The following is a 26,591-nucleotide window of genomic DNA, read 5'->3' as shown; positions in this document are numbered from 1 at the left end:
TGCGACGTCATTCTCATGTCAACACCGCCGCAAGACTCGGTACGCCCGTAGCTCGGAGAAGATTTACTGTGACAATGATTCACTGATACGAGAAAGCATTGCCCATTTGTTTCCGTACTGTGAGATGAGACGCGGTATTTAAGACATTGGACTCACATTCGGAAGGAGTACACTACTGGCCATTAAAATTGCTACACCAAGAAGAAGAGCAGATGATGAACGGGTATTCATTGGACAAATATATTATACTACAAATGACATGTGATTACATTTTCACGCAATTTGGGTGCATAGATCCTGAGAAATCAGTACACAGAACAACCACCTCTGGCCGCAATAACGGCCTATATACGTCTGGGCATTGAGTGAAACAGAGCTTGGATGGCGTGTACAGATCCAGCTGCCCATGGAGCTTCAACACGATACCACAGTTCATCAAGAGTAGTGACTGGCGTATTGTGACGAGCCAGTTGCTCGGCCACCATTGACCAGACGTTCCAATTGGTGAGAGATCTGGAGAATGTGCTGGGCAGAGCAGCAGTCGAAAATTTTCTGTATCCAGAGAGGCTGGTACACGACCTGCAACTTGCGGTTGTGCATTATCCTGCTGAAATGTAGGGTTTCGCAGGGATCGAATGAAGGGTAGAGCCATGGGTCGTAACACATGTGAAATGCAACGTCCACTGTTCAAAGTGCCGTCAATGCGAACAAAAGGCGACCGAGACAGGTAACAAATGGCAGCCCATACCATCACACCGGGTGAAACGCCAGTATGGCGATGACGATTACACGCTTCCAACGTGCGTTCACCGCGATGTCGCCAAACACGGATGTGACCATCATGATGCTGTAAACAGAACCACGATTCATCCGAAAAAAATGACGCTTTGCCATTCGTGCATCCAGGTTCGTCGTTGAGTAAACCATCGCAGGCGCTCCTGTCTGTGATGCAGCGTCAAGGGTAATCGCAACCACGGTCTCCGAGCTGATAGTCCATGCTGCTGCAAACGTCATCGAACTGTTCGTGCAGATGGTGGTTGTCTTGCAAACGTCCCCATCTGTTGACTCAGGGATCGAGACGTGGATGCACGATCCCTTACAGCCATGCGGAAAAGATGCCTGTCATCTCGACATCTCGACTTCTAGTGGTACGAGGCCATTGGGATCCAGCACGGCGTTTCGTATTACCCTCCTGAACCCACCGATTCCATATTCTGCTAACAGTCATTGGATCTCGACCAATGCGAGTAGCAATGTCGCGACACGATAAACCGCAATCGCGATAGGTTACAATCCGACCTTTACCAAAGTCGTAAACGTGATGGTATGCATTTATCCTCCTTTCAAGAGGTATCACAACAACGTTTCACCATGCAACGCGGGTCAACTGTTGTTTGTGTATGAGAAATCGGTTGGAAACTTTCCTCATGTCAGCACGTTGTAGGTGTCGGCACCGGCGCCAACCTTGTGTGAATGCTCTGAGAAGCTAATCATTTGCATATCACAGCATCTTCTTCCTGTCGGGTAAATTTCGCGTCTGTAGCACGTCATCTTCGTGGTGCAGCAATTTTAATGGCCAGTAGTGTAGGATTAATACCACAGGCCAGTCATCCATTTTCAGTTGTATCGTGATTTCCTTTAGTCAGTTATTGAGAACACCGAATGTACAGCTGATTGTCATCTCACGCTGCCTTCCAACTAAACTTTATGTCAACCATATTTTTAACCTGTAAGCCCCCGACTCTTCAAAGAATCGAACTCCAATGTTTAAATGTGCTTCAAACGCTTGGTTACGTTCAGAATGAGTTAATGTGCTAATACCGGTACTGGACGTAAAGCACGTAGACGAGAAAAATTTTGGACGAGTTTTAAAATTATGCCTTACGTCTTTTGTAAGTCGCTAAGTATTATCATCGTGAAACACTGCATGTGTATATTCTGCGCAATCTGCGCTCCGTTTTAAGCAAAAGTTAGTTTCCTTTTACGAGTCAGTGGTTAGGGCGTCACATCTCCTGTGTCGATTCCAATGAAATATTTTCGGAGGTACATTCAGTGGTATACTTCAAACTGTGTTGTGAATTAATTCAGCTGTAAAGAAATAAAATTTAAAACTACATGTCTGATGCTGAAGTTTTGTTGGATGAACAGTGAAGATGTAATATGCTATTAACTGTTTTCTTTCTTCATTTAGAGCGCGCGCGCGCGCATGTGTGTGTGTGTGTGTGTGTGTGTGTGTGTGTGAGAGAGAGAGAGAGAGAGAGAGAGAGAGAGAGAGAGGGTGGCAGGGGTCATTCAGAAAACGTTTCGGAAAGGATTGAAATTATTCGCAAAGTTTCTAGTAGTTGCTAAGTATTCTATTATCAAATACAGCCTCAAGACAAACACACTGTTTCTAACTGTCTTTGTGTTTACACCTGTTAACATACGAGTATATCTCAACAAGTAGATTATGACAGCATTTCAAATAAATACGCGAAATATTGAAAATCGAATATTTGTTGTCTCTGGAAGCGGTAAGACCGTCGTTTCGTGTTCCCGGATAGTCGGTTGGAAACATGCAGTGTTTTAGCACTGCGATTACGAACCTTAAGGAGAGACAGAGCACACCTAGAAGATGGCAGATCACATAGCAATGTATGACAGGCTAGGTTTTCCTGGCGCGGTAGTGACGACACAAAACACGAAAAAGAGAGGACACGACACGAACAGGGCAAGAAAACAAGTTTATTGTGTTTTTACAATGACGTGAATACCGCTAGCTGCATACAGGCGTTGAGGTAAGTCAGCGGGGACAGTTGTAAATGTGTGCTCCGACCGGGAATCTTCTGCTTACGTGGCAGACGATCTATCCATTTTTTTTTCGTCGTTGATCGTTGTGTTTGGTCGTTATGTTCGTCACATGACATCCGTTCAAGTTCGTTGTTGATCTTTTAACTCAGTTTTTTATTACAGAGGCCAACCAGCTCTCTGAATAAATGTCATGTGACTAGGGCCTCCCGTCGGGTAGACCTTTCGCAGGGTGCAAGTCTTTCGATTTGACGCTACGTGGGCGACTTGCGCGTCGATGGTGATGAAATGATGATGATCAGGACAACAAAACACCCAGTCCCTGAGCGGAAAGGACTCAGAGGATAGTGCGACTGCAGGGACTTGCCTCTGGCACGCCTCCCGTGAGACCCACATTCCCAACGTATTTTCCCGCACTGTATTCGTAGTGGCCCTGCCCATTATACTCATTACTCGCGGAAAACAGATGACGATCGTAATCAAAAAGGTGTTCCAAATTGTGACCCTGGACCGTGACGCAGGCCTTGTCAAGGACGTATGTGACGTCTGCATCACGGACAGGGGCCCTAATTTCGAACACCTCTGACGACGATCGTTCTCTGTTGTTGTTCTTATTTCTAGGATCCTGCTGTACTAAGCACGATAAATACGATTTTTGACCCTGTCCGTACCCTTCTTTTCTTGTGTTTTGTGTCGTCACTGTTGCACCAGTGAAGCGTTTCCGTCACCGCATTGCGCCTTGATTGTCCGTCCTCTAGGTGTACTCTATCTCTCGTGAAAGTTCGTAACTGTTGTGCTGAAACGCCCTGTAGATACTGTTTTCACTTCTTCCTTAGTTAGTCTCTCTTTTTCAGCGATCAAACTACCTAAACATAATTTATGGGGTTTTCCCAGCAGTGTAAGTTCTAGAGTAACGGAAGGTAAAATAAGAGCCACGTGTCGTTATTTGCGCACTTTTCAGCTTTTGTTGCGAGCAATAGGCAACAAACTCTCCAATGGTCGGTTTGTCTAAAACTGAGAGAGTCATTCATTTACTTGGTCTGTCACTTATTGCTCAAATTCGATTCTCCACTTGCGTTAAAAAGAATTTATGACGAAATCTTTAATGAGTCTCATTAAACAGAAAGCTTACTGAATCCAAAATGACTGTTGCCATACCTTTCACTAACCATTTCCTTCTTTTCCATTTCTGTAAATGTATTATTTTTTTATTATCTGTCATCAAAAAAATGGTTCAAATGGTCCTGAACACTGTGGGACTTAACATCTATGGTCATCAGTCTCCTAGAACTTAGAACTACTTAAACCTAACTAACCTAAGGATATCACACAACGCGCAATTATCACGAGGCAGAGAAAATCCCTGACCCTGCCGGGAATCAAACCCGGGAACCCGTGCGCGGGAAGCGAGAACGCTACCGGACGACCGCGAGCTGCGGACTATCTGTCATCAAACATATCTATTCCTCCCTGTTCCACCTCGACTCATGTCTCTTGCTCAGTTACGACATGGAGGAAGAAGACATTTCACGCTAAGAAGAGTCGGAAGTAGTGCCCGTCAGCTGTTTCTACCGGATTCCCTGGCCATCTCTGGAGGAGCCGCGGCCAGCGGCGGTTTGTCGCAGAAGTGCGCCGCCGCTTCCCTCCCAGCAGACACAACATCCGCCAGCTGCGGCACTCAGCCGGTGTTCTTTCTCCAACAGAGGCAAGGCTGCGAAAGACGCCGGTCGTATCCTCTCCGCTCCGCTCTGTTTGTAATCAAGCCACCTTCCGGAATGCTTACTTGAAAAGAGGGCAGACTAAACAGCACGAAGCTTTCCTGGACAGAGGTAAGCAGTTCTTCCGGTAAGCAGTCCATTTCATTAGTGCTGAGCTTGTGTCTTGGAGTAACTATACTATTCAACGCTTGTGTAAAGAAGAAATTAATCGTCTAAAATGAAGTAGAGAATGAAGTTATATTATATCGCTGACAGGGACAATTTGAGGACGGGTTCAGCCTACCTACGTTTTGCTCGGACTAGGATGATTGCGTGTGCAGTATAGTGTTCTTTTTTCCTGTGTTAATAATAAGAAGAGGACGGCACGAGGTATCAATCTATTAGCTTCATCAGAAACACTACTAAGGAGAACACCTGTACGGAACTGCTACTCCACCACGACTGCGTTTGTTGATCTATTTGAAAGCTGATACAGTATGCAGCGACAGGTCAAAGTAGATAAACGTTTGCGCTGTGAGACACTGCTAAACAATGGGGACTGTATCTGAATACAGGGAGTACCAAAAATAATCATCCGATATGACACGTTTATATTTCTGAAACTAATGAACATATACAAAGAATTTTGTTTTTTGATGAACGGGAAACTCAAAAACGTTTTTTCTCACACCTTTTCATAGGAACTCATTGGCCCCCCCCCCCCCCCCCTTGAGATGCACGGCATATGTCAATGCGGTATTCAAGTTGTTCCCTCACTGCAGCGAGCATGTCTTGAGTTGTGGCCACGCGGTCTAGAGCGCCATGTAAAGGATTGCGCGGTCCATCCCGCCGGACATTCGAGTCCTCCCTCGGGCAGGGTGTGTGTGTTGTTCTTAGCATAAGTTAGCTTAAGTAGTGCGTAAGTCTAGAGACCGATGAACTCAGCAGTTTGGTCCCTGAGGAATTCACACATTAGAAAAAAGAAAAAAATCACCTGAGTTACAGCTTCCACAGCGACTGTTACGCGATGTATTTCCCCACAAGAAATGTCACATACAGTCAGGTTCGGTGACCTTGGAGGACAGTAGAAAAGTTCTAGAACATATCAAGATATCTGCTTCCTGTAACAGTGTTCTCGGCAAAGAAAAATGGATCATATACCTTTTCCCGTGAAAGAGCACAAATCAAATTTTGGAGAGTCCCTCTCATGTTGTACCCCGTATTCTCACATTATGATGGTTCACTTTTCCATTGAAATGGAATGTTGCGTCGTCACTAATCACTATGCGTGGAAGAAAACTGTCATCCTGCATCTTGCCAAGAACGAAATTACAGAACTCCACACGTTGTTGTCTGTCACCTTCACGTAGAACTTACAGTAGCTGAATTTTCTATGGTTTAATGTGTTAACGTCGACACATCGCACGCCAGACGGACATCGGGGTCACGTTGAGCTGTCGAACTGCACGGCGATCGGATTTATGCGGACTCCTCGTGAAACTATGGCGGATGCTCTCGACGTCTGTATCAGACACTCGGGGACGGCTCAGCGATTTGCCTTTATACAAGCAACCTGTTTCTCGGAATTGTTAATGACATCCTCTAATGCTCTGTGTTATAAGAGGAGCCACACGATACGTAGTACGAAAGTCACTGTGAACAGTTATTAATGACCCGCAGTGCGCAAAACGTAGACCACTTAACGCTTTCTGTTGTCCCGACACAATTTTTACTAGAACTGAAGTGGGTGCACAGTGCTGCTACCTATTGTGGACCATGTATAACTAGAGAGTTTGCTTTTTCCAACAATACATTGTTGACGCATATGTCTAAATAACATAATAGCTATGATTTTTTAAAATCGGATGGTTCTTTTGGACACACTCTGTACGTCGTCTAATTTGACAATAAATGCACATAACCTTAAAATGAGGAACTAAAGGAAACAAAAAATATGTAGTAGTGTCCCAAAATTAAGCATAGTCACGAAAAAACGAAACGAAAAGGGAAAGGGTGAGGAATCATCCAACATAGCCGTAAATATCTACCCTCAAACCCTACCTGTTCGCTTTGATAGCGAAGGACTAGACGTCCACTCCGTGCGTAACCGAAGGCTAAAAGCAAACAGTACATAAGACCTCTCATGTTTCAATCTTGTTTGTCATTTCCTAGTGAGCTGAGTGTAGTTTCCTGGTAAAGATGGCAATGTAATGCCGCAATGACACCGTCTGGATCATTTTCTGCAGGGTGAAATACTCAGCCGCTGGATGCAGGCCAGACATAGACGTAAACCTCAGAATCATTGGATGTTCGACATAGTGTCATTTCGAGGCTTTGACGGCGGTTTCGAGACTTAGAATATGTGTCGTAGGCCAGTACGAGGTCGGCCGACAATAACTGCCTCACACCAAGACCGTAACGGTGTACACGTGTGAAACAGTTGGCTGCCGAGCTTGCACCTGCCTCTGGAGTTACAGTTTTCCAATAAAATGTGTATCGGAGGCTCAGAACATCGCGGATGTTTGCCCGACGTCTGGTCTTGTGTACCCCGCTCACTCCAGCACAGAGACGGGCCCGTGTATTGTGGAGTTGGCAACATCCAATTTCGACCATGAATTACGCTCCAGTTTGCAATCCGGTAGCTGATGCAACCCCAACGAATGTCGCGGAGAGATACTTGTTTCCTGGTGACGGCGTCAATGTGTGAGGAGGCATCATGCGGAATGGACTTACGAAGCTGCACATCTTCGTTGATGGTCGGAAGAATACTGTATACTCTCAGAGGTTCAGAGATGAAATTCTGCTACCACATATTTGTCTTTTCAGAGGTTCATTTTTGCAGACGTCCATTTTAGGGACGGTAACGCCCGTCCGGATCGAGATGCTTCGGTGTATATATTTGTTGAAGCTGAAAGTGTGGGTGGTACGAACTGTCCAACAACGTCCCTGGATCTGAATCATATAAAACAAGCCTGGGGTGCATTTGGGAGACGAAATGCATCACTTCAAACTCTACCAAGGACACTTCCAGATCTCCACATACCTGCTGCCGAGCAATGGGATCAACTGCGAAGTGAACTCTTGATCAGTCTCTAGAGAGCATGCCACATCGCTGTGCAGCATATGTGGCTGTCAGAAGTAACCATATCCCATATTAAGTGTTTCTTTTGTTGAGGAACGTATTTACCAGTGTCATATTTTCTTACCTATTTGTATCAGAATTTTTCTAACATTATGTTTCGGGCACTGTTGTACGCCTAAAGTAATTAAGCTTTAGCTAGTTATAAGGTACTATCTCCTCTTTTCGTGATTGTACTCAGTTTTTGAACTCTAGTATATTTACAATAAATAAAGGTTTGTACTTTGTATACTAAGAGCTGGTAGCAAATTGAAAAGCGTTGCATTGTTGAGGCAAAGGAAGTTACCTGATATTTGCAGGGGTGGTAGCTGTTATTCCTGGCCAAGAGGCGTACTCTGGTGTCAAACGTAAGCCTTAATCTGAGAAGGTTCTGTAGATGCACTGCATGGTAGTGAACGATAGAGAAAAGCAGAACAGAAAAAAGTAGAAATTATAGACCAAAACCGGCAGTCATTCATAATAAACACTTGTTGCAATCGAAACTGTTTTGGTTCAAATGGCTCTGAGCACTATGGGACTCAACTGCTGAGGTCATTAGTCCCCTAGAACTTAGAACTAGTTAAACCTAACTTACCTAAGGACATCACACAACATCCATGCCCGAGGCAGGATTCGAACCTGCGACCGTAGCGGTCTTGCGGTTCCAGACTGCAGCGCCTTTAACCGCACGGCCACTTCGGCCGGCGAGACTGTTTTATTGAACTTAAGTATTTTACAACGATCGGCGTTAAACCTCCATTGTAAAAGATGCTTCCTAAAATTTTAAATTCTACAAAACTTTGTTGAAAATTATGTAGACTAACAAGATAAGGACTGAGGAGATTGTCCGCAGAATCGGTGAAGAAGAGGATGTATGGGAAACACTGACAAGAGAAAGGGACAGGATGATGCGACACGTGTCAAGACATCAGGGAATAATCACCATAGCAGTACCAGGAGCTCTGGAGAGTAAAAGTTGTAAAAGGAGAAAGAGATTCGAATACATCCAGCAAATAATTAAGAGCGTAGTGTGCAAATGCTATTCTGATATGAAAAGGTTGGCACAGGAGATAAATTCGTGGCGGGCCGCTTCAAACCCGTCAGAACGTTGATGAAAAAAAAAATCTCTTCAACGTTTACTGTTGGTGTTCGCCTGTCGAGCCGATTACAATGTTAACTCTATTCTCTTTTGCTTTATACTGTAGCATATAATACGATAAAACATTTTACGAATTTCTTGGCGCCTTTAGGCTTCTATTCTATGACACACTAGCTTCAAACCTGGCATTGCCCGGGTATTCATTTTGCCACTTTTCTATTAGAAATGAAAACAAAAAATTGAACTGTGTTTGTAGTGTAATATCTAAACAAATTCATTTCCATGTATTCGTGAAAATACCTTTGAAATTACAAATTTGTCGCACAAAGTAATATGGATAACGTACGATGAAAAAGTGTAGTATCACAGACAGTTCGCCGGGCGCAGCTGTTCCGCGTGTCTACAACGCGACTTTGTACACGTCCCTATTGCAACGCCTCATCGTACCTCTGTAGACGGCTATTGTTTTCTCCTGCGGCCTTTCTCTCTTCGTAGTTGGAAGCTGCCAAACCCGCAGCCACGTGTTAGGGATTTCCTTAAGCTGACTCGCCTGTACGAATGTCCTAATAGCAAAGACTAAATGCATTAAATCATCCGTGCATGATGCAGCATTTTTTAAATGCATCTCATTGTTTATAACGTCATATCTCTTGAACTATGCGTCGTACAATGATATGTTTTGGAAGGTACATTCAGTGGCATAGGTGGATTCTAGTTGCGAAATATGTTGTGAACAGAGTCCGTAACAGAGAAGTGATACATTTAAACGTCATCTTCGATGCGGAAGATTTTCATGCATTTCACTGTTTATAACATCATATCTGCTAAACTATGACAGGTAGGTGGGTCTTACCCCAACAACAATTCCTGGGATGTGTGTGCCATATTTGGCATATTTGGTTGAAATCAGTCCATTGTCCATTGGTTTATGAGGAAATGTGGAACACACACACACACACACACACACACACACACACACACACACACACACTAGTTTATAGATCAAAGAAAACTGTGTGACGCTAAAAATACGGTTCGTATTGCACGTTGCTTATTGTATGCTGCATGTTAATGGCATGATAGACAATACAAATAGTAACCTGAGACTTATTTCAGATGACCTTCTATCAGAAGGAAACAGTATAAATATTCAGGCAGATTTTAATAAGATCTGGAAGTCAAGGCAAAAAACCTGCAACTTGATTTAAACGACCTGAACTCGAAAACTATGCATTTCACAAGAGAAAAAACGTAGTATTCTATGACAACATCAAAGTGTCACAACTGGAATCAATCATGTGACACAAGCACTCGTGTGTATCAATTGGAGGAGACAAATAGATGAACCAAAATTTGCGCAATCGATTCCTTGCATACTAGCAGTACAAAACATCTGTAACAAAAAATTTTTTGTATTGCTTACTTTCTATAGAAAATGGTCGTCAATGAAAGGTAACTTGGCAACACTGCAATCATGAGTACGACAAGTGCCTTGAGTGAACACTGTATCGCTGTGCTGGCTAGTTAGTGCGTGGGGCAGAGTTTGGGTGACAAGTGAACTATATAAATACCGGCAACGCCAGTGATCACAGGTTAATTTGATTCACAGGAGTGCGTACTGGGAAGTTGAAGAACGTATTCAGGTGTACCAATGAGCAGGGTGGGGCAGTGGTTAGCACAGTGGACTCGCATTCGGAAGCAGGACGGTTCAAACCCGCGTTCGGCCATCGAGATTTAGGTTTTACATGATTTCTCCAAGCAGACTGTAGTGTTCCGGCCTAACGTCAAGGGCTGGCACGTCGGCCAGGAACGTTACACCAGAAAGGGCTGTGAGGCGACGTCAGCCAGTAGTACATAGGGTTGGTAATAAATAGGATAAGCAACATTATTTCTCTTCTAATAACCATTTGTGTGTGTGTGTGTGTGTGTGTGTGTGTGTGTGTGTGCGTGACTGGCGGTCGAACGGCTCGAAGAAACCATTCCGAGGTATTCATCGTCAGTCACATTCGGTGATGGTACTAACAAATCTCTCATATATCCTATCGTCTTTTTATATTCTTCAAAAAAAATTATTTATATTTCAACCTTTAATTATTGTTATTTTGAAAAGTATCATTCTTTGTAAATGTTGTAGATAAAACAAAAGGAAAGAAAACAATAAAAAGATGAAAAACGAAAATTGTAACATGTACGACCTGTTTTAAACATCAGGTAACAGGTCTATTATTTGGCAATAAATAAAGAAAAAAATAAAAAAACCTCTCTATGACGACACCGTGATAGGAGCTGTATCTAGGCCAAGAGAATATGAGAGCCGCTCCGCCTGGCCGCACCGGAGTTGAAATCTAGCAGATCTATGAACTCTACAGCAGTGAGTTATGAACAGTATTACTGGACCTATATTGGAAATTAATACATTGAAGAGACTGCTTATTTCCCATGTCGCCCATTGCTTGCCACACTCCTGAGAACTGAGAATGTTAAATATTGCAATAATTTCCTTTTGTAATAAACTTTATTAATACGATTTGCTTGAATTGTTGTGCAGCGATCCGAGAAAGCAAGTTTCCTAGGCACCCTATACGAGACGAGTGGACAGAACACAACACTCAGGACAGGAACCGATGACCTCAGCAGTTTGGTCCCATAGAATGTTACCACAAATTTCCAAAATACACAACAGTCAGGATTGTTTGGAAGGAGAGACAGCATTGGTTGTATTTTTTTTTTTTTTTTTTTATTAACCGCAAAATCGATTTTCGGTCACTTAGTGACCATCTTAAGTGCTGTAATATATAATTTAAATTGGTAGGCACTGGTGTCAACAAGCTTACAGCGATCACAGCAGTATATGTGATCGCTGTAAGCTTGTTGACACCAGTGCCTACCAATTTGAATTATATATTACAGCACTGAAGATGGTCACTAAGTGACCGAAAATCGATTTTGCGGTTAATAAAACAAAAAAATACGACCAATGCTGTCTCTCCTTCCAAGTATACCCATTATCTGGTCGTGGTGCACAGGACAGTCCATGGAGTCGCCAGTCAATATTCAGGATTGTTCCTTTCATAGTGTGTGTGTGTGTGTGTGTGTGTGTGTGTGTGTGAAATATTATGGGACTTAACTGCTAAGGTCATAAGTCACTAAGCCGGCCGCGGTGGTCTAGCGGTTCTAGGCGCGCAGTCCGGAACCGCGTGACCGCTACGGTCGGATGTTCGAATCCTGCCTCGGGCATCGATGTGTGTGATGTCCTTAGGTTAGTTAGGTTTAAGTAGTTCTAAGTTCTAGGGGACTGATGACCACAGATGTTAAGTCCCATAGTGCTCAGAGCCATTTGAGCCATAAGTCACTAAGCTTACACACTACATAACCTAAATTATCCTAAGGACAAACACACACGCCCATGCCCGAGGGAGGTATTGCGAATACATAGAAAGAAGGATCCTTTATTGTATGATTATATGATAGCGGAACAAACACTGGTAGCAGTTACTTCCGTAAAATATCTGGGAGTATGCGTGCGGAACGATTTGAAGTGGAATGATCATATAAAATTAATTGTTGATAAGGCGGGTACCAGGTTGAGATTCATTGCGAGAGTGCTTAGAAAATGTAGTCCATCAACAAAGGAGGTGGCTTACAAAACACTCGTTCGACCTATACTTGGGTATTGCTCATCAGTGTGGGATCCGTACGAGATCGGTCTGACGGAGGAGATAGAGAAGATCCAAAGAAGAGCGGCGCGTTTCGTCACAGGGTTATTTGGTAAGCGTGATAGCGTTACGGAGATGTTTAATAAACTCAAGTGGCAGACTCTGCAAGAGAGGCGCTCTGCATCGCTGTGTAGCTTGCTCGCCAGGTTTCGAGAGGGTGCGTTTGTGGATGAGGTATCGAATATATCGCTTCCCCCTACTTATACCTCCCGAGGAGACCACGAATGTAAAATTAGAGAGATTAGAGCGCGCACGGAGGCTTTCAGACAGTCGTTCTTCCCGCGAACCATACGCGACTGGAACAGGAAAGGGAGGTAATGACAGTGGCACGTAAAGTGCCCTCCGCCACACACCGTTGGGTGGCTTGCGGAGTACAAATGTAGATGTAGATGTAGATGTAGGACTCGAACCTCCGCCGGGACCAGCCGCACAGTCCATGACTGCAGCAAAAAAATGGTTCAAATGGCTCTGAGCACTGAGGTCATCAGTCCCCTAGCACGTAGAACTACTTAAACCTAACTAACCTAACGACATCACACACATCCATGCCCGTGGCAGGATTCGAACCTGCGACCGTAGCGATCACGCGGTTACGAACTGTAGCGCCTATAACCGCTCGGCCACGCCGGCCGGCATGACCGCAGCGCCTTAGACTCCGTTCATAGCGCACGGCCCATTTCCTTCCTCATCCTCGACACAACAAGAGCATGTGCTCCGTCTCCAGTGACCTTGATGTGGACGGGACGTCAAACCTAATTTTCCTTCCTTCCTTCCTTAGGCGTTCGTAGGCTATTGAGGCAGTATTGCTTATTTATTGACGCAGTTTTAGAACAGTCAATGATGTGAGTTACGGAGGTAACAGAGTAACAGTACATTTGACTGTGGACGGGAGAGATTTTGTAAAATGCGTTAAGAAGTGAAATAAAATCCGTTATCTTCAAAGTCGGTAAGCACAGGAAGCAATATTAGTCATGGGCCTCATGCGGGAAATGATGTCACCAGTAAACCTGTTAAGTTCTTCTAAAATATTTTCTGTGAACAAGTTCCCCTGTAGCTCCTGGGAAATGAACGTGCCTGCAGAAACAAATTGGGTAGGCAACATGGGACGAGTCGATAACAGGGACTCTCTAAAGGTAACAGACACCAATGTAACAGTACCCAGCACGTCGTTCCCGGAGACGAGTGTTCATCAGAGACAGAGGTAGCGTCAGTAATACCCCAGGGAACACTGATACGACCGCTCTCATCCGCTATACGCATAATCGATCTGACGGACAGGGTAAGCAGCGATCAGTGGCTGCTTGCTAATGACGGTGTGGTGAATGAAAAGGGGTCCTCGTTGAGTGGCTATAGTAGCGTACAAGGTGGGATAAACAAAATGTCTTGTATGTGTGATGAATGCCAATCTGCTTTAAATGTAGAAAACGTAAGTTAATGTTGATGAGTAGGAAAAACAATCCGATATCGTTCGAATACGGCATTATTAGTACGCTGCGTGACACAGTTACATCGAAGAGTTATATAGGCGTAACGTTGCAAAACAATATGAAATCGAAGGAGCACGTAAGGTTAGCAGTTGGGAAGGTGCGTTGTCGGCCCCGGTTTATTGAGAGAATTTTAGAAAAGTGTAGCTCACCTACAAAGGAGCCCGCGTATAGAACACAAACGCCACCCATTCTTGTGTGCTACGCAGTTGTTTGGGCTCCCCGCCACGTCGAATTAAATGAAGCTGTTGAAGCACTTCAGATGTGAGCCACCGGACTTCTTACCGGAAAGTTCGATTAACAAACGATTATTACGGAGATGCTTCGTCACCTCAAGTGGGAATCCCTTGGTGGAAGACGACGACCTTTTCGCGAAACGAACTCATTTGAAGCTGACGGCGCCGGCCACTGTGACCGACCGGTTCTAGGCGCTTCAGTCCGGAACCGTGCTGCTGCCACGGTCGCAGGTTCGAATCGTGCCTCACGCATGGATGTGTGTGGTGTCCTTAGGTTAGTTAGGTTTAAGTAGTTCTAAGTGTAGGGGAGTGATAACCTCAGATGTTAATTCCCATAGTGCTAAGAGCCATTTGATTTGAAGCTGACTGCAATGCCGTTCTATCGCCGACAACTTACATTTTATGCAAAGACCGCGAAAATAACACGAGAGGCATAGAGACACTCTTATTTCCCTGGTTCTATTTTCAAGTGGAACGGACTCAGTGATGGGAAGTGTTAGAGAGCGGACATTCATAGTGTCGTCTCTGAAAAAAATGTTCCTCTGCTTAGTAAAGCCGGCCGAGTGTGGCCGATCGGTTCTAGGCACTACAGTCTGGAACCGCGCGACCGCTACGGTTGCAGGCTCGAATCCTGCCTCGGGCATGGATGTGTGTGTCTTGTTCTTAGGTTAGTTAGGTTTAAGTAGCTCTAAGTTCTAGGGGACTTATGACCTCAGCAGTTGAGTCCCATAGTGCTCAGAGCCATTTGAACCATTTTCTTGCTTAGTAAATTAATGAAGGTAAACATAACTACTGTGGTGCCACCGCCAGACACCACACTTGCTAGGTGGTAGCCTTTAAATCGGCCGCGGTCCGTTAGTATACGTCGGACCCGCGTGTCGCCACTGTCAGTGATTGCAGACCGAGCGCCGCCACACGGCAGGTCTAGAGAGACGTCCTAGCACTCGCCCCAGTTGTACAGCAGACTTTGCCAGAGATGGATCAATGACAAATACGCTCTCATTTGGCGAGACGATAGTTAGCATAGCCTTCAGCTACGTCATTTGCTACGACCTAGCAAGACGCCATTAACAGTTTATATTGAGATTGTAATTATGTATCATCCAGAGCGATGTTCACCAATTATGGATTAAAGTTAAGTATTCCATAAGCTATGTACTATTTTTGGCTACTATAATTACTTTACCTTGTTCCAGACCTCACGCCAGTCTGCGTGAGCTTAAACGCGTGCATTTCGGCCTCCTCTAGCAACACGGTGTTGGCTCTTCTGCCAACACATCAACTACAATTCAAATTAATTGCCGATCAGTAGTGTTCATTGTCTGTACGTGAAGATGTTCCACTCAACTGCCGAAACACAAACATTCGCTCCACGCCTGGCACTGGATTCCAGGCGCCACTGAGGTCACCGTCACCGCAGCAGTCCACGTTGCAGCACGCAAGGAAATTCTCCGTGCGTAGCAAAATGCTGGCACAAATGTTCTTCCAATTTCTCCCATTCTGAACAGAGCTCTATGAGATATTCCATTCACAGCACTACTTACTACTAACGTAATCAGTTATTTCATCTGCGCTGTCCAAAAACTCTTTTTCATGGTAAGCTCAAATAATAGATTGTGTTTTGCTGTCCTCAACCATCATACAACTCTGGAATCGATGAGCGATCCTAAAGTTGTCTATCATTCACGCAAGTGGGATCGAAGTGCTGCTCTTGGTCAGTAGCACGCCTGCAGGTAATATTATAATTAATTTATGTAAACTGAATCTGTAGGGGGGGGGGGGGGGGAGGAAGGAAAGGAAAGGGACAGAACTGATGATCTGATGATATCAGCTGCATCGGGACTTTTGTGTGGAATAAGTGGTGACGATTGAAAATTTGTGCCGACAATTATTAGGCAGTTGCATTAACTTCTGCGCCATGCAGACGTAATTTTTACCCCAGTTGCGCGGACTATATAGGTATAGTGCGCACAAAGAGTGGGGAGAGGGGTAGTGGTGGGGGAGGGCGTCACTCAGAGCGCTGTAGAGAAAACGCCGCCCGATGGAGGGGAGTGCCGCTCTAAACTGAAGCCTACTCTCACATTTTTTGTAAATATTAAGTGAAGCCCCTCCGCGTCAACACTTGTATGGTGAGCATTCAAGAAGATCAACTATCACCTCTGCGTTGGTTAGTATCTATAAGGAATCACGCCGGAAATGTGGCGACTGATTTTTGCCTGGATTCTTAAACATTTGTAACCTTCACAGAAGCGTCATAAGTGGCGAATTTTGAGAAAAACCTACACATTTCAGTGGTTTCGATGCCAAAATTTGCTTCTTTTGCCAAAACGCTGTGGAGTTTACACTCTCTCACCTCACTAACATATTGTGCAGACACAGGTGTGAGACATTTCTGAAAAAAATAGTACATTCTTTAGCCGGAAAAGGTCTATAGTTACTGGAATAACACGGTAGATAATGAAGTTTTACATAATAACGACAAGGTAAAATACTGTATTCTTTGTGTGCTATAATTTGCCTTCCGCCAGTACCTCGTCTCCTACCTTCCAAACTTCACAGAAGCTCTCCTGCGAAACTTGCAGGACTAGCACTACTGGAAGAAACGATATTCTGGAAGTATAAGGAATGTTGTGGATACTTCAATCTGGCTTCATCACTGGGGCGGCGCTATCGCAAGTGAGTTTGCTACATCAGATCAGTTCTCTCGAGACTAGTAACAGGTAGATACCTCAACCCAAGTATAGAGAAAATTCAGTAAGTCAGCTCAGTTTCATACACAACAACGTGTTATATAATATGCGCCAAACGCAAAATCGTAGCGACTTCTATTTCTCATTGGACACTTCCGAATATAGCCCAGTGTCGTACTTTCAGCTAAATACACAATAACTACGAACATTAACAAAATGATGGTCACACCATCACGAACCTGACATATAAAGCTATAAGTAAAGCACAAGTGTAATTATATTTTTGCCGAATAGTTTCGGTTTTTACTTATTCGTATGGCTAGGGCCCCCCGCTGGGCAGGCCGTTCGCCGGGTGCCGGTCTTTCAATCTGACGCCACTTCGGCGACCTACAGTCGATGATGATGATAGGATGATGATGAGGACAGCACAACACTCAATCCCTGGGCACAGAAAATTCCCCGACCCAGCCGGGAATCGAACTCAGGCCCAGAGGATTGACAATCCGTCACGCTGACCGGTCAGCTACCGGGGGCGGCCAATAGTTTCCGTAAAATAGTTTGAGAAAGACTACAGGGTGCGCTCATCGATTCTGCCATCGGTGACCGCCCGAAAGGTGGAAAACATTTTAACGGTGTCCCCTTCCAAACAAACGAATGAACTCGCCCAACGCCTTGGACGAAAACTGGTCACTCCACATTGGCCATCGAATCCTGCGCGAGCTGTAAGCTCCCTGGCCGACTCCCTCTTCCTCCCAGCGCCACCCATCCGCAGTCCGGAACAGCAGGCACTAGGCATTTTCACTAATGTGAGCGGTTCTTCTTGCTAAAGAACCGTCGAGTGATATTTAAATCTGGCGACTGCATATAACCCAGTTAGTGAGGCGCAGGCACAGTAGGTGAAAGTAATTAATGACCCAAGATCTGTTGATTACCAATCTCAGACAGGGACACATAGAGGACGAGATGCCTATTACCACAAAGAATCCCATGAAAGCCTACTTCGAAAGTTTCAACTAACAGTATTATTGTGGAGTCTAGGAACATACAAAAGCACCTGCATTTCACCATCGTAGTGACGGAGAATAAAACATGAAACTAATTACGGTGCTCACAGGCATTTAAAAATGATTTCTACACTCCGTATGAGGATGTACTGGGAAGTAACTCCTGTATTCTGTGCAATGGGATGTATCCTCTGAAATAAACTTCACTGTGGTTCTTAGAGTACTATTGTATATAGGGTGGTCCATTGATCGTGACCGGGCCAAATATCTCACGAAATAGGCGTCAAACGAAAAAAACTACAAAGAACGAAACTTGAATAGCTCGAAGGGAGAAACCAGATGGCGGCATGATTGGCCCGCTAGATGGCGCTGCCATAGGTCAAACGGATATCAACTGCGTTTTATTTTAATAGGAACTCCAATTCTTTATTACATATTCGTGTAGTACGTAAAGAAATAAGAATGTTTCAGTTGGACCACTTTTTTCGCTTTGTGATAGATGGCGCTGTAATACTCACAAACATACGGCTCACAATTTTAGACGAACACTTGGTAACAGGTAGGTTTTTTAAAATTAAAATACAGAACGTAGGTACGTTTGAACATTTTATTTAGGTTGTTCCAGTGTCATACATGTACCTTTGTGAACTTGTCACTTCTGACAACGCATGCTGTTACAGCGTGATTACCTGTAAATACCACATTAGTGCAATAAATGCTCAAAATGATGTGCGTCAACCTCAGTGCATTTGGCAATGCGTGTAACGATATTCCTGTCAACAGCGAGTAGTTCGCCTTCGGTAATGTTCGCACATGCATTGACAATTCTGTTGACGCATGTTGTCAGGCTTTGTCAGTGGATCACGATAGCAAATATCCTTCAACTTTCCCCACACAGAAAGAAATCCGGGGACGTCAGATCCGGTGAACGTGCGGGCCATGGTATGGTGCTTCGACGACCAATCCACTTGTCATGAAATATGCTATCCAATACCGCTTCAACCGCACGCGAGCTATGTGCCGGACATCCATCATGCTGGAAGTACATCGTCATTCTGTCATGCAGTGAAGCATCGTGTAGTAACATCGGTAGAACATTACGTAGGAAATCAGCATACATTGCACCATTTAGACTGCCATCGATAAAATGGGGGCCAATTATCCTTCCTCCCATAACGCCGCACCGTACGTTAACCCGCCAAGGTCGCTGATGTTCCACTTGTCGCACCCATCGTGGATTTTCCGTTGGCCAATAGTGCATGTTATGCTGGTTTAGGTTATCGCTGTTGGTGAATGACGCTTCGTCGCTAAATAGACACGTGCAAAAAATCTGTCATCGTCCCGTTATTTCTCTTGTGCCAAATGGCAGAACAGTACACGACGTTCAAAGTTGTAGCCATGCAATTCCTGGTGCCTAGAAATATGGTACGGGTGCAATCGATGTTGATGCAGAATTCTCAACACCGACGTTTTTGAGATTCCCGATTCTCGCACAATTTGCCTGCTACTGATGTGCGGATTAGCCGCGACAGCAGCTAAAACACCTACTTGGGCATCATCATTTGTTGCAGGTCGTGTTTGACGTTTCACATGTGGCTGAACACTTCCTGTTTCCTTAAATAACGTAACTATCCGGCGAACGGTCCGGACACTTGGATGATGTCGTCCAGGATACCGAGCAGCATACATAGCACCCGCCCGTTGGGCATTTCGATCACAATAGCCATAGATCAACAAGATGTCGACCTTTTCCGCAATTGGTAAACGGTTCATTTTAACACGGGTAATGTATCACGAAGCAAATACCGTCCGCAGGGGTGGAATGTTACGTGATACCACGTACTTATACGTTTGTGACTATTACAGCGCTATGTGTCACAAAACTAAAAAGGTGGTCCAACTAAAACATTCATATTTCTTTACGCACTAGACGAATTCGTAATAAAAATGGGGGTTCCTATTTAAAGCAAAACGCAGTTGATATGCGTTTGACCTATGGCAGCGCCATCTAGCGGGCCAACCATAGCGCCATCTGATTTCCCCCTTCAAGGTAGACGAGTTTCGTTCTTTGTAGTTTTTTCGCTTGATGCTTATTTCGTCAGATATTTGGCTCGGTCACTATCAATGGAGCACCCTGTATTTGTGTATTGTCGTGTACATTTTTGTTGTCATAATTTCTCCAAATGGTGATGTATACTAAGATGATTGGACGACCTAATTTTTTCAGCACTGTATGATATGAAAGAGGAATACTGTGGACCAGGGAGAGAGGATTGGGGGGGGGGGGGGAGGAAGCGGGAGGAATTGGCCACCCATAGGGACGGAGCTGCTTATAAAAATCAAATTATTCTGTTCGGAAATGCTGTAAATGAGTGTTCGTGAAACAAAGGATTATTCGTTATGCTGTAGGAGCCGCTAGACGGGGCCTGCAGTCTGCACGCACGCGGAACTCTCCGTGGTGCACCGGCTGGGTCTGCGAGGGCGGACCAGTTGGGTCGGCGGTTTCGCCGTCCTGCCACAGCGGGGCCGCCGCTGTCGTTATATATAGACCGGGTATCGGCCGCACGGCTGCGACCTGGAGCTGCACTTTTTGCAACACACTGGAAGTCCGTTTCATATGTTATTTTCCACTTTCGTCGTACAGTAAATCTAAAGTATCATTACCTTCATAAGAAACAATTACCACACAGTTTGTGTTAAACCAACCGATATACATTTCTCTTTATGAGAAGATATTCGAAGAATTCTTTTGTGGTAAATTTTATTTTATATTGCGAGGTAGTAAGCGAAATAAGTTTTCCCTCGATTATGATATAAATAAATTATAATCTTTACACAAAGTGTTTGATTACGAGGTACAACCGGAAGGGATGAGTAGAGCACAATGAAACAAGTAAATAATCCTGTTAACCGTGGGTCCGGCAAACAGTGGTTTCTCTGACACGACATATTACGATTGTGTCCGTGAAAATTTTACAGAGTCCCCGAGGATTCAAACTTCAGGTTTCCTGCTGAGGACAAATACATTACAACAAGTTTCCCACACGGTCAGCGTTCATGCGAAGCCAGCTTTCAGCAGCTTAAAAAATCCCGAGGCGCTTTCCGAATGCTTTGACAACCATCTACAACATGTTTACAGAGTTTATTGACATTACGAACAGGGCTGGAACACTCCAAAGCTTTTAAATATCCCCACACGTAAATCACGAATGGGCTCAATTCTATGGACCACCTACGTTGCTAAATTTAGCGAAATTATCTTCAGTATTCTTACTGGATAAGAACTATGTTGTTTTCAGCATTAGGCAATAATTATCACAGCATCTCGAAATAAATGTAAAAATTACCTTGTGGTGTTACTGTATCTAATATAGCCTCGAATATCCCTTGCTACTGACGAGCCACCACCGATTAGAAGATTCGGGCTACGTCTTCCTAGACGACCACAAGAAAGTGTGCGGAGTGCCGTGACGAGGTTTGCAACATACTGATACTTCCCTTGTGCATACGTCGTATGAATATTATAAACAATGCTGGCAGGTCGCTAATAACAGTCAACTGATGTCAGATTAACTTCCACTTCTTTATTATATTACGCGTGTCGGGCGTCGCTAGCGACTCACAAACATAGGTTATTATTTTCATATAATTCTACGTGGTCGCAAGCCTCGTGCACGACTTTCTGTCTTATTTAAAATTATTTACTTGCTTCATTGTCCTCCAATCGGCTGTTCACTTGTACCTATATTGTAAAACAGTCTCTATAACTTAATTGTCTTTCAGCAAACATGGCAGGTTGTTAAATTGAGCGAAATTATCTTCAGTACTCCTACTGGACAAGCAGCTATGTTGTTTTCAGCACTAGGCAATAATTATCACAGCATCTCGAAATAAATGTAAAAATTACCTTGTGGTTTTACTGCATCTAATACAGCCTCGAATATATCTACCTATTTTATGTACGCTAGACCTGTATATTTCAATGAAGGGACGAAGTGTTTATTCATTTCGCATCGACGACTGTTGACAGAGCGGTGTATTCCATTAACAAAAAAAAAGTAGATTAAGTGCAAATTTAATCAAAAAATGTGTGTGAAATCTTACGGGGCTTAACTGCTAAGGTCATCAGTCCCTAAGCTTACACACTACTTAACCTAAGTTATCCTAAGGACAAACACACACACCTATGCCCGAGGGAGGACTCGAACCTCCGCCGGCGCCAGCCGCCAAATTTAATCGTTGAATTGATTGCAATGAAAGACTAAGACTACAAATAGAAATATTATAGAAGAATTACGTGTAGCATCAAGTTTTATCTTTCGAATGGTTTCTTATTGTACGTTAATTACTCCAAATCTTTGTGGAATTGCCAAAGATGACGTCAGGGAACACCGCATACACTCTTAGCGAAGACGTATTTACACGTTGATCTTCTCGTAAGCCGGCAGATGTGGCCGTGCGGTTCTAGGCGCTACAGTCTGGAGCCGAGCGATCACTACGGTCGCAGGTTCGAATCCTGCCTCGGGCATGGATGTGTGTGATGTCCTTAGGTTAGTTAGGTTTAATTAGTTCTAAGTTCTAGGCGACTGATGACCTCATAAGTTAAGTCGCATAGCGCTTAGAGGCATTTAAACCATTTCTTCTCATAAAAATCTCCAGAACATGAATTGACATTGACGAATGTAATGTTTACAAGCGTAAGGAGGAATTAATACCTTCTTTGCTTTCATGCAGGTGGCAACACCTTGAAAAATTATGCTAAATGTATGGAATCTGTATTAAACTGGAGTACAATATAAGTGCAAAAAATAAGTACGATTCGTATTTTTCGAATGGTCTGAAGATTGTTAGTTACAACACTAAAGACGAAGCGGTGTTTTGTATTTTAATTTGTAAGGAGCAAGACTTCATGAAAGTATTTTTGAGATACGAGGGCAAACACAAATCAGTGCTTGTGTATGGCTGACATTTCAACAGAATAAGATCCTTATACCAATATGCAATGAGAACGAAACAAGAGAAATTTGTGTTAGTTCTGGCGCATAAATTTAATTTTCTAGCGCACCATTCTCTAGTGCAAACAGTAAAAGCGCCAGTTATACCGGTAGATTGTATTTTGCTCTAAGCACTATGGGACTTAACATCTGTGGTCATCAGTCCCCTAGAACTACTTAAACCTAACTAACCTAAGGACATCACACACATCCATGCCCGAGGCAGGATTCGAACCTGCGACCGTAGCGGTCACGCGGTTCCAGACTGAAGCGCCTTTAACCGCACGGCCACACCGGCCGGCGTACCGGTAGATTGTACATCTTATCAGGCACACAGTAGTGTCTTGCGGAGTATATATGTAGAAGATATAATAATCTTTACACAGTGAGGTAGCTGCAGAACGCATACTGGATACTACATGCGTCCACTGAGAAAAAGAATAGCCAAGCGCCTGGTTCGAATACTGTGTTCCTCGATCGGTATATCCCTTTAAGTCCTGTGGTTTTTTTTTCTGCTGCGTCAGATCGCTAGCAAACTTTACCTTGCCGATCCCTCGTAAGTGGTTCGGTCATTCTACTTTCACTGTTAGGCAAACTTTTCACGAACGCACAATCGTACGTTGTCACTACATCTGTTGTACGCGAACGACATGCGACAACTTAAGTAAAACTGGGTTGATTGGCCGTCATACGAGAGAGTAGCCACACTAGAAAAGACAGCAGACTGCCGACGAACCTTGAGCGTGTAGGCGGAGAGGGGCGGCAGCCAGCGCGACTAGGGCGAGCAGCGGCAGCGGCAGCGGCGGCGGCGTCCACATGGTGTCTGGCGGAGGGCATGCTGCGCGCGCGCGGCTCGCCGGCTCGGCACCTACTGCGCGGCCCGCGCGCCGCCACGCCGCGGAGGCGTCGCGCGCCGCCGACCCAGGCCGCGGGGAAGGATCCAGGCGCGCCCGGCGCGGAGGTCTGCGGGACGCGCGCGACTGTTCTTATTGACATGGCTGGGACTTCAGTGATAACTAGATGTTGCATGCCACCATCAATAATATTTACACTCAGTTGATTCAACAACATGACGAAAAGGCGGATGAGGGTTCGCTGTGGTCTTGAAAACGAGGTCAATAGACGGGGAGCACAAAATTCACTTGGGGAAGGGAATCTTTACAAAGGAACCACTAAAGAACTACCTTATTACATGAGGGGTAAATCTTCAAAAATCTACCCCGAAGCGCAAAACAAACTGCTACAGGACTGCTTATAAAAATACAGAGGTATGTAAAGAAGCAGAATAAGGCGGTGTGGTCGACAACACCTACACAAGACAACAAGTGTTTGGCCTATCTGTTACATCGGTTACTATTGTTACAGAGGCAGGTTATGAAGATTTAACTGACTTTGAACGTGGTATCACAGTCGATGCACGAGCGATGAGACACAGCATCTCCGAGGCAGCGATGAAGAGTGGTTTTTTCTCGTGCAACCATTTCACGATTGTACCGAGACTGGCAATGGCAAGGAAAGCGTTTCTGTAGAAAAGGAATTTGTTAACATCGAATATAGATTTAAGTGTCAGGAAGTCGTTTCTGGAAGTATTTGTATGGAGTGTAGCCATTTATGGAAGTGAAACATGGACAATAAATAGTTTGGACAGGACGAGAATAGAAGCTCTCGAAATGTGGTGCTACAGAAGAATGCTGAAGATGAGATGGGTAGATCACGTAACTAATGAGGAGGTACTGAATAGAATAGCAGAGAAGAGGAGTTTGTGGCACAACTTGAGTAGAAGAAGGAACCGGTATGTAGGACATGTTCTGAGGCATCAAGGGATCACAAATTTAGCATTGGAGGGCAGCGTGGAGGGTAAAAATCGTATAGGGAGACCAAGAGATGAATACACTAAACAGATTCAGAAGGATGTAGGTTACAGTAGGTACTGGGAGATGAAGAAGCTTGCACAGGATAGAGTAGCATGGAGAGCTGCATCAAACCAGTCTCAGGACTGAAGACCACAACAACAACATCAACAATCGTGAATATCAGAAATCCGGTAAATCATCGAATCTCCCGACATCGCTGTGACCGCCAAAACATCAGACAAGAACGGATAAAACGACAGCTGAAGAAAATCGTTCAACATGAGAGAAGTAACCCTTCCGTAAATTGCGGCAGATTTCAGAGCTGGAAAATCAACAAGTGTCAGCGTGCGAACCATTCAACGAAACATCATCGATAAGGGGTTTTGGAACCGAAGGCCCACTCGTGTACTCTTGATGACTGTACGACACAAAGCTTTTCGCCTCGCCTGAGCCCGGCAACACCGACATTGGTCTGTTAATGACTGTAAACGTGTTGCCTGGTCTGACAAGCCTCGTTTCAAATTGTATCGAGCGGACGAACAGGTAAGGGTGTGGAGACAACCTCATGAAGCAATGCGTTTCGTCGCAGGGTTATTTGGTAACCGTGATAGCGTTACGGAGATGTTTAACGAACTCAAGTGGCAGACTCTGCAAGAGAGACGCTCTGCATCGCGGTGTAGCTTGCTCGCCAGGTTTCGAGAGGGTTCGTTTCTGGATGAGGTATCGAATATATTGCTTCCCCCTACTTACACCTCCCGAGGAGATCACGAATGTAAAATTAGAGAGATTCGAGCGCGCACGGAGGCTTTCAGACAGTCGTTCTTCCCGCGAACCATACGCGACTGGAACAGGAAAGGGAGGTAATGACAGTGGCACGTAAAGTGCCCTCCGCCACACACCGTTGGGTGGCTTGCGGAGTATAAATGTAGATGTAGATGTAGACATGTCAGCAGGGGGCTGTTCAAGGTGGTGGAGTCTCTGAAATGGTGTGGGGCGTGTGCAGTAGGAGCGATATGTGACTCCTGATACGTTGTAGACAGGTGACACGTACGTATGCGTCCTGTGTGATCACCTGCATCCATTCATGTCCACTGTGCATTCATATGGAGTTCGGCAATTCCAGCAGGACAATGCTACACCCCACACGTCCAGAATTGCTACAGAGTGACTCCACGTACACTCTTCTGAGTTTAAATACTTCCACTGGCTCCCAAACTTCCCAGACGTGAACATTATTGAGTATATTTCGGATGCGTTGCAATGCATTGTTCAGAAGAGATCACTCCTCGTATTCTTACGGATTTATGGACATCCCTGTAGGATTCATGGGGCCAGTTCCGTGGCTGGACGGTGTGGCCGAGCGGTTCTAGGCGCTTCAGTCGGCAACCGCGCTGCTGCTACGGTCGCAGGTTCGAATCCTGCCTCGGGCATGGATGTGCGTGATGTCCTTCGGTTAGTTAGGTTTAAGTAGTTCTAAGTCTAGGGGACTGATGACCTCAGATGTTAAGTCCCATACTGCTTAGATCCAATCGAACCACTTGAACCAGTTCCGTCCAGCACTACCTCAGACATTAGTCTAGTCCATGCCAAGTCGTGTTGCGTCCAGTTTCTTTGCCTCTTCAGTGTATTTTGAAATTGACTTACATCTATTGTTTTGAAGAAAGAGAGAAAGCACGGAATAATTTAACATTAAATCAATCACAAAGTATGTGCTATGTCATTTGTTCAGAAAGCTTTCTCTTCTGAAGCGTCACACAAAGTTTGAATCACAATTGTGTATTGCGTCCAGCTGAAAGAAAATACATAATGCGGTAGTGAATTGCTGGTGGCATATTTGGTACAGTCGAGTGGGTGTGAGCCACCAGTGGTACACACCACAGAATGGGAGGATATAGCATGTGCCACTGGTGGTA

The 26,591-nt window shown here is 44.7% G+C and overlaps 1 protein-coding gene across 1 annotated transcript in view; it reads right to left on the bottom strand.

Moving 5' to 3' along the window:
- The window catches only part of LOC126456655 (reversion-inducing cysteine-rich protein with Kazal motifs-like), a 219,090-nt gene extending 195,447 nt beyond the window's left edge, over positions 1–23,643 (bottom strand). Inside the window, exon 1 of the mRNA XM_050092399.1 lies at positions 23,562–23,643. Within this exon, the coding sequence (XP_049948356.1) occupies positions 23,562–23,643 (82 nt within the window). The remainder of the gene's footprint in view (positions 1–23,561) is intronic.
- Positions 23,644–26,591: the final 2,948 nt, after the last annotated feature.

Source organism: Schistocerca serialis, chromosome 2 (assembly GCF_023864345.2).
Source record: "Schistocerca serialis cubense isolate TAMUIC-IGC-003099 chromosome 2, iqSchSeri2.2, whole genome shotgun sequence".
Taxonomy (NCBI): Eukaryota; Metazoa; Arthropoda; class Insecta; order Orthoptera; family Acrididae; genus Schistocerca; species Schistocerca serialis.
The sequence above is the reverse complement of the archived record's forward strand: the minus strand, read 5'-3'. Positions and strand labels throughout refer to the sequence as shown.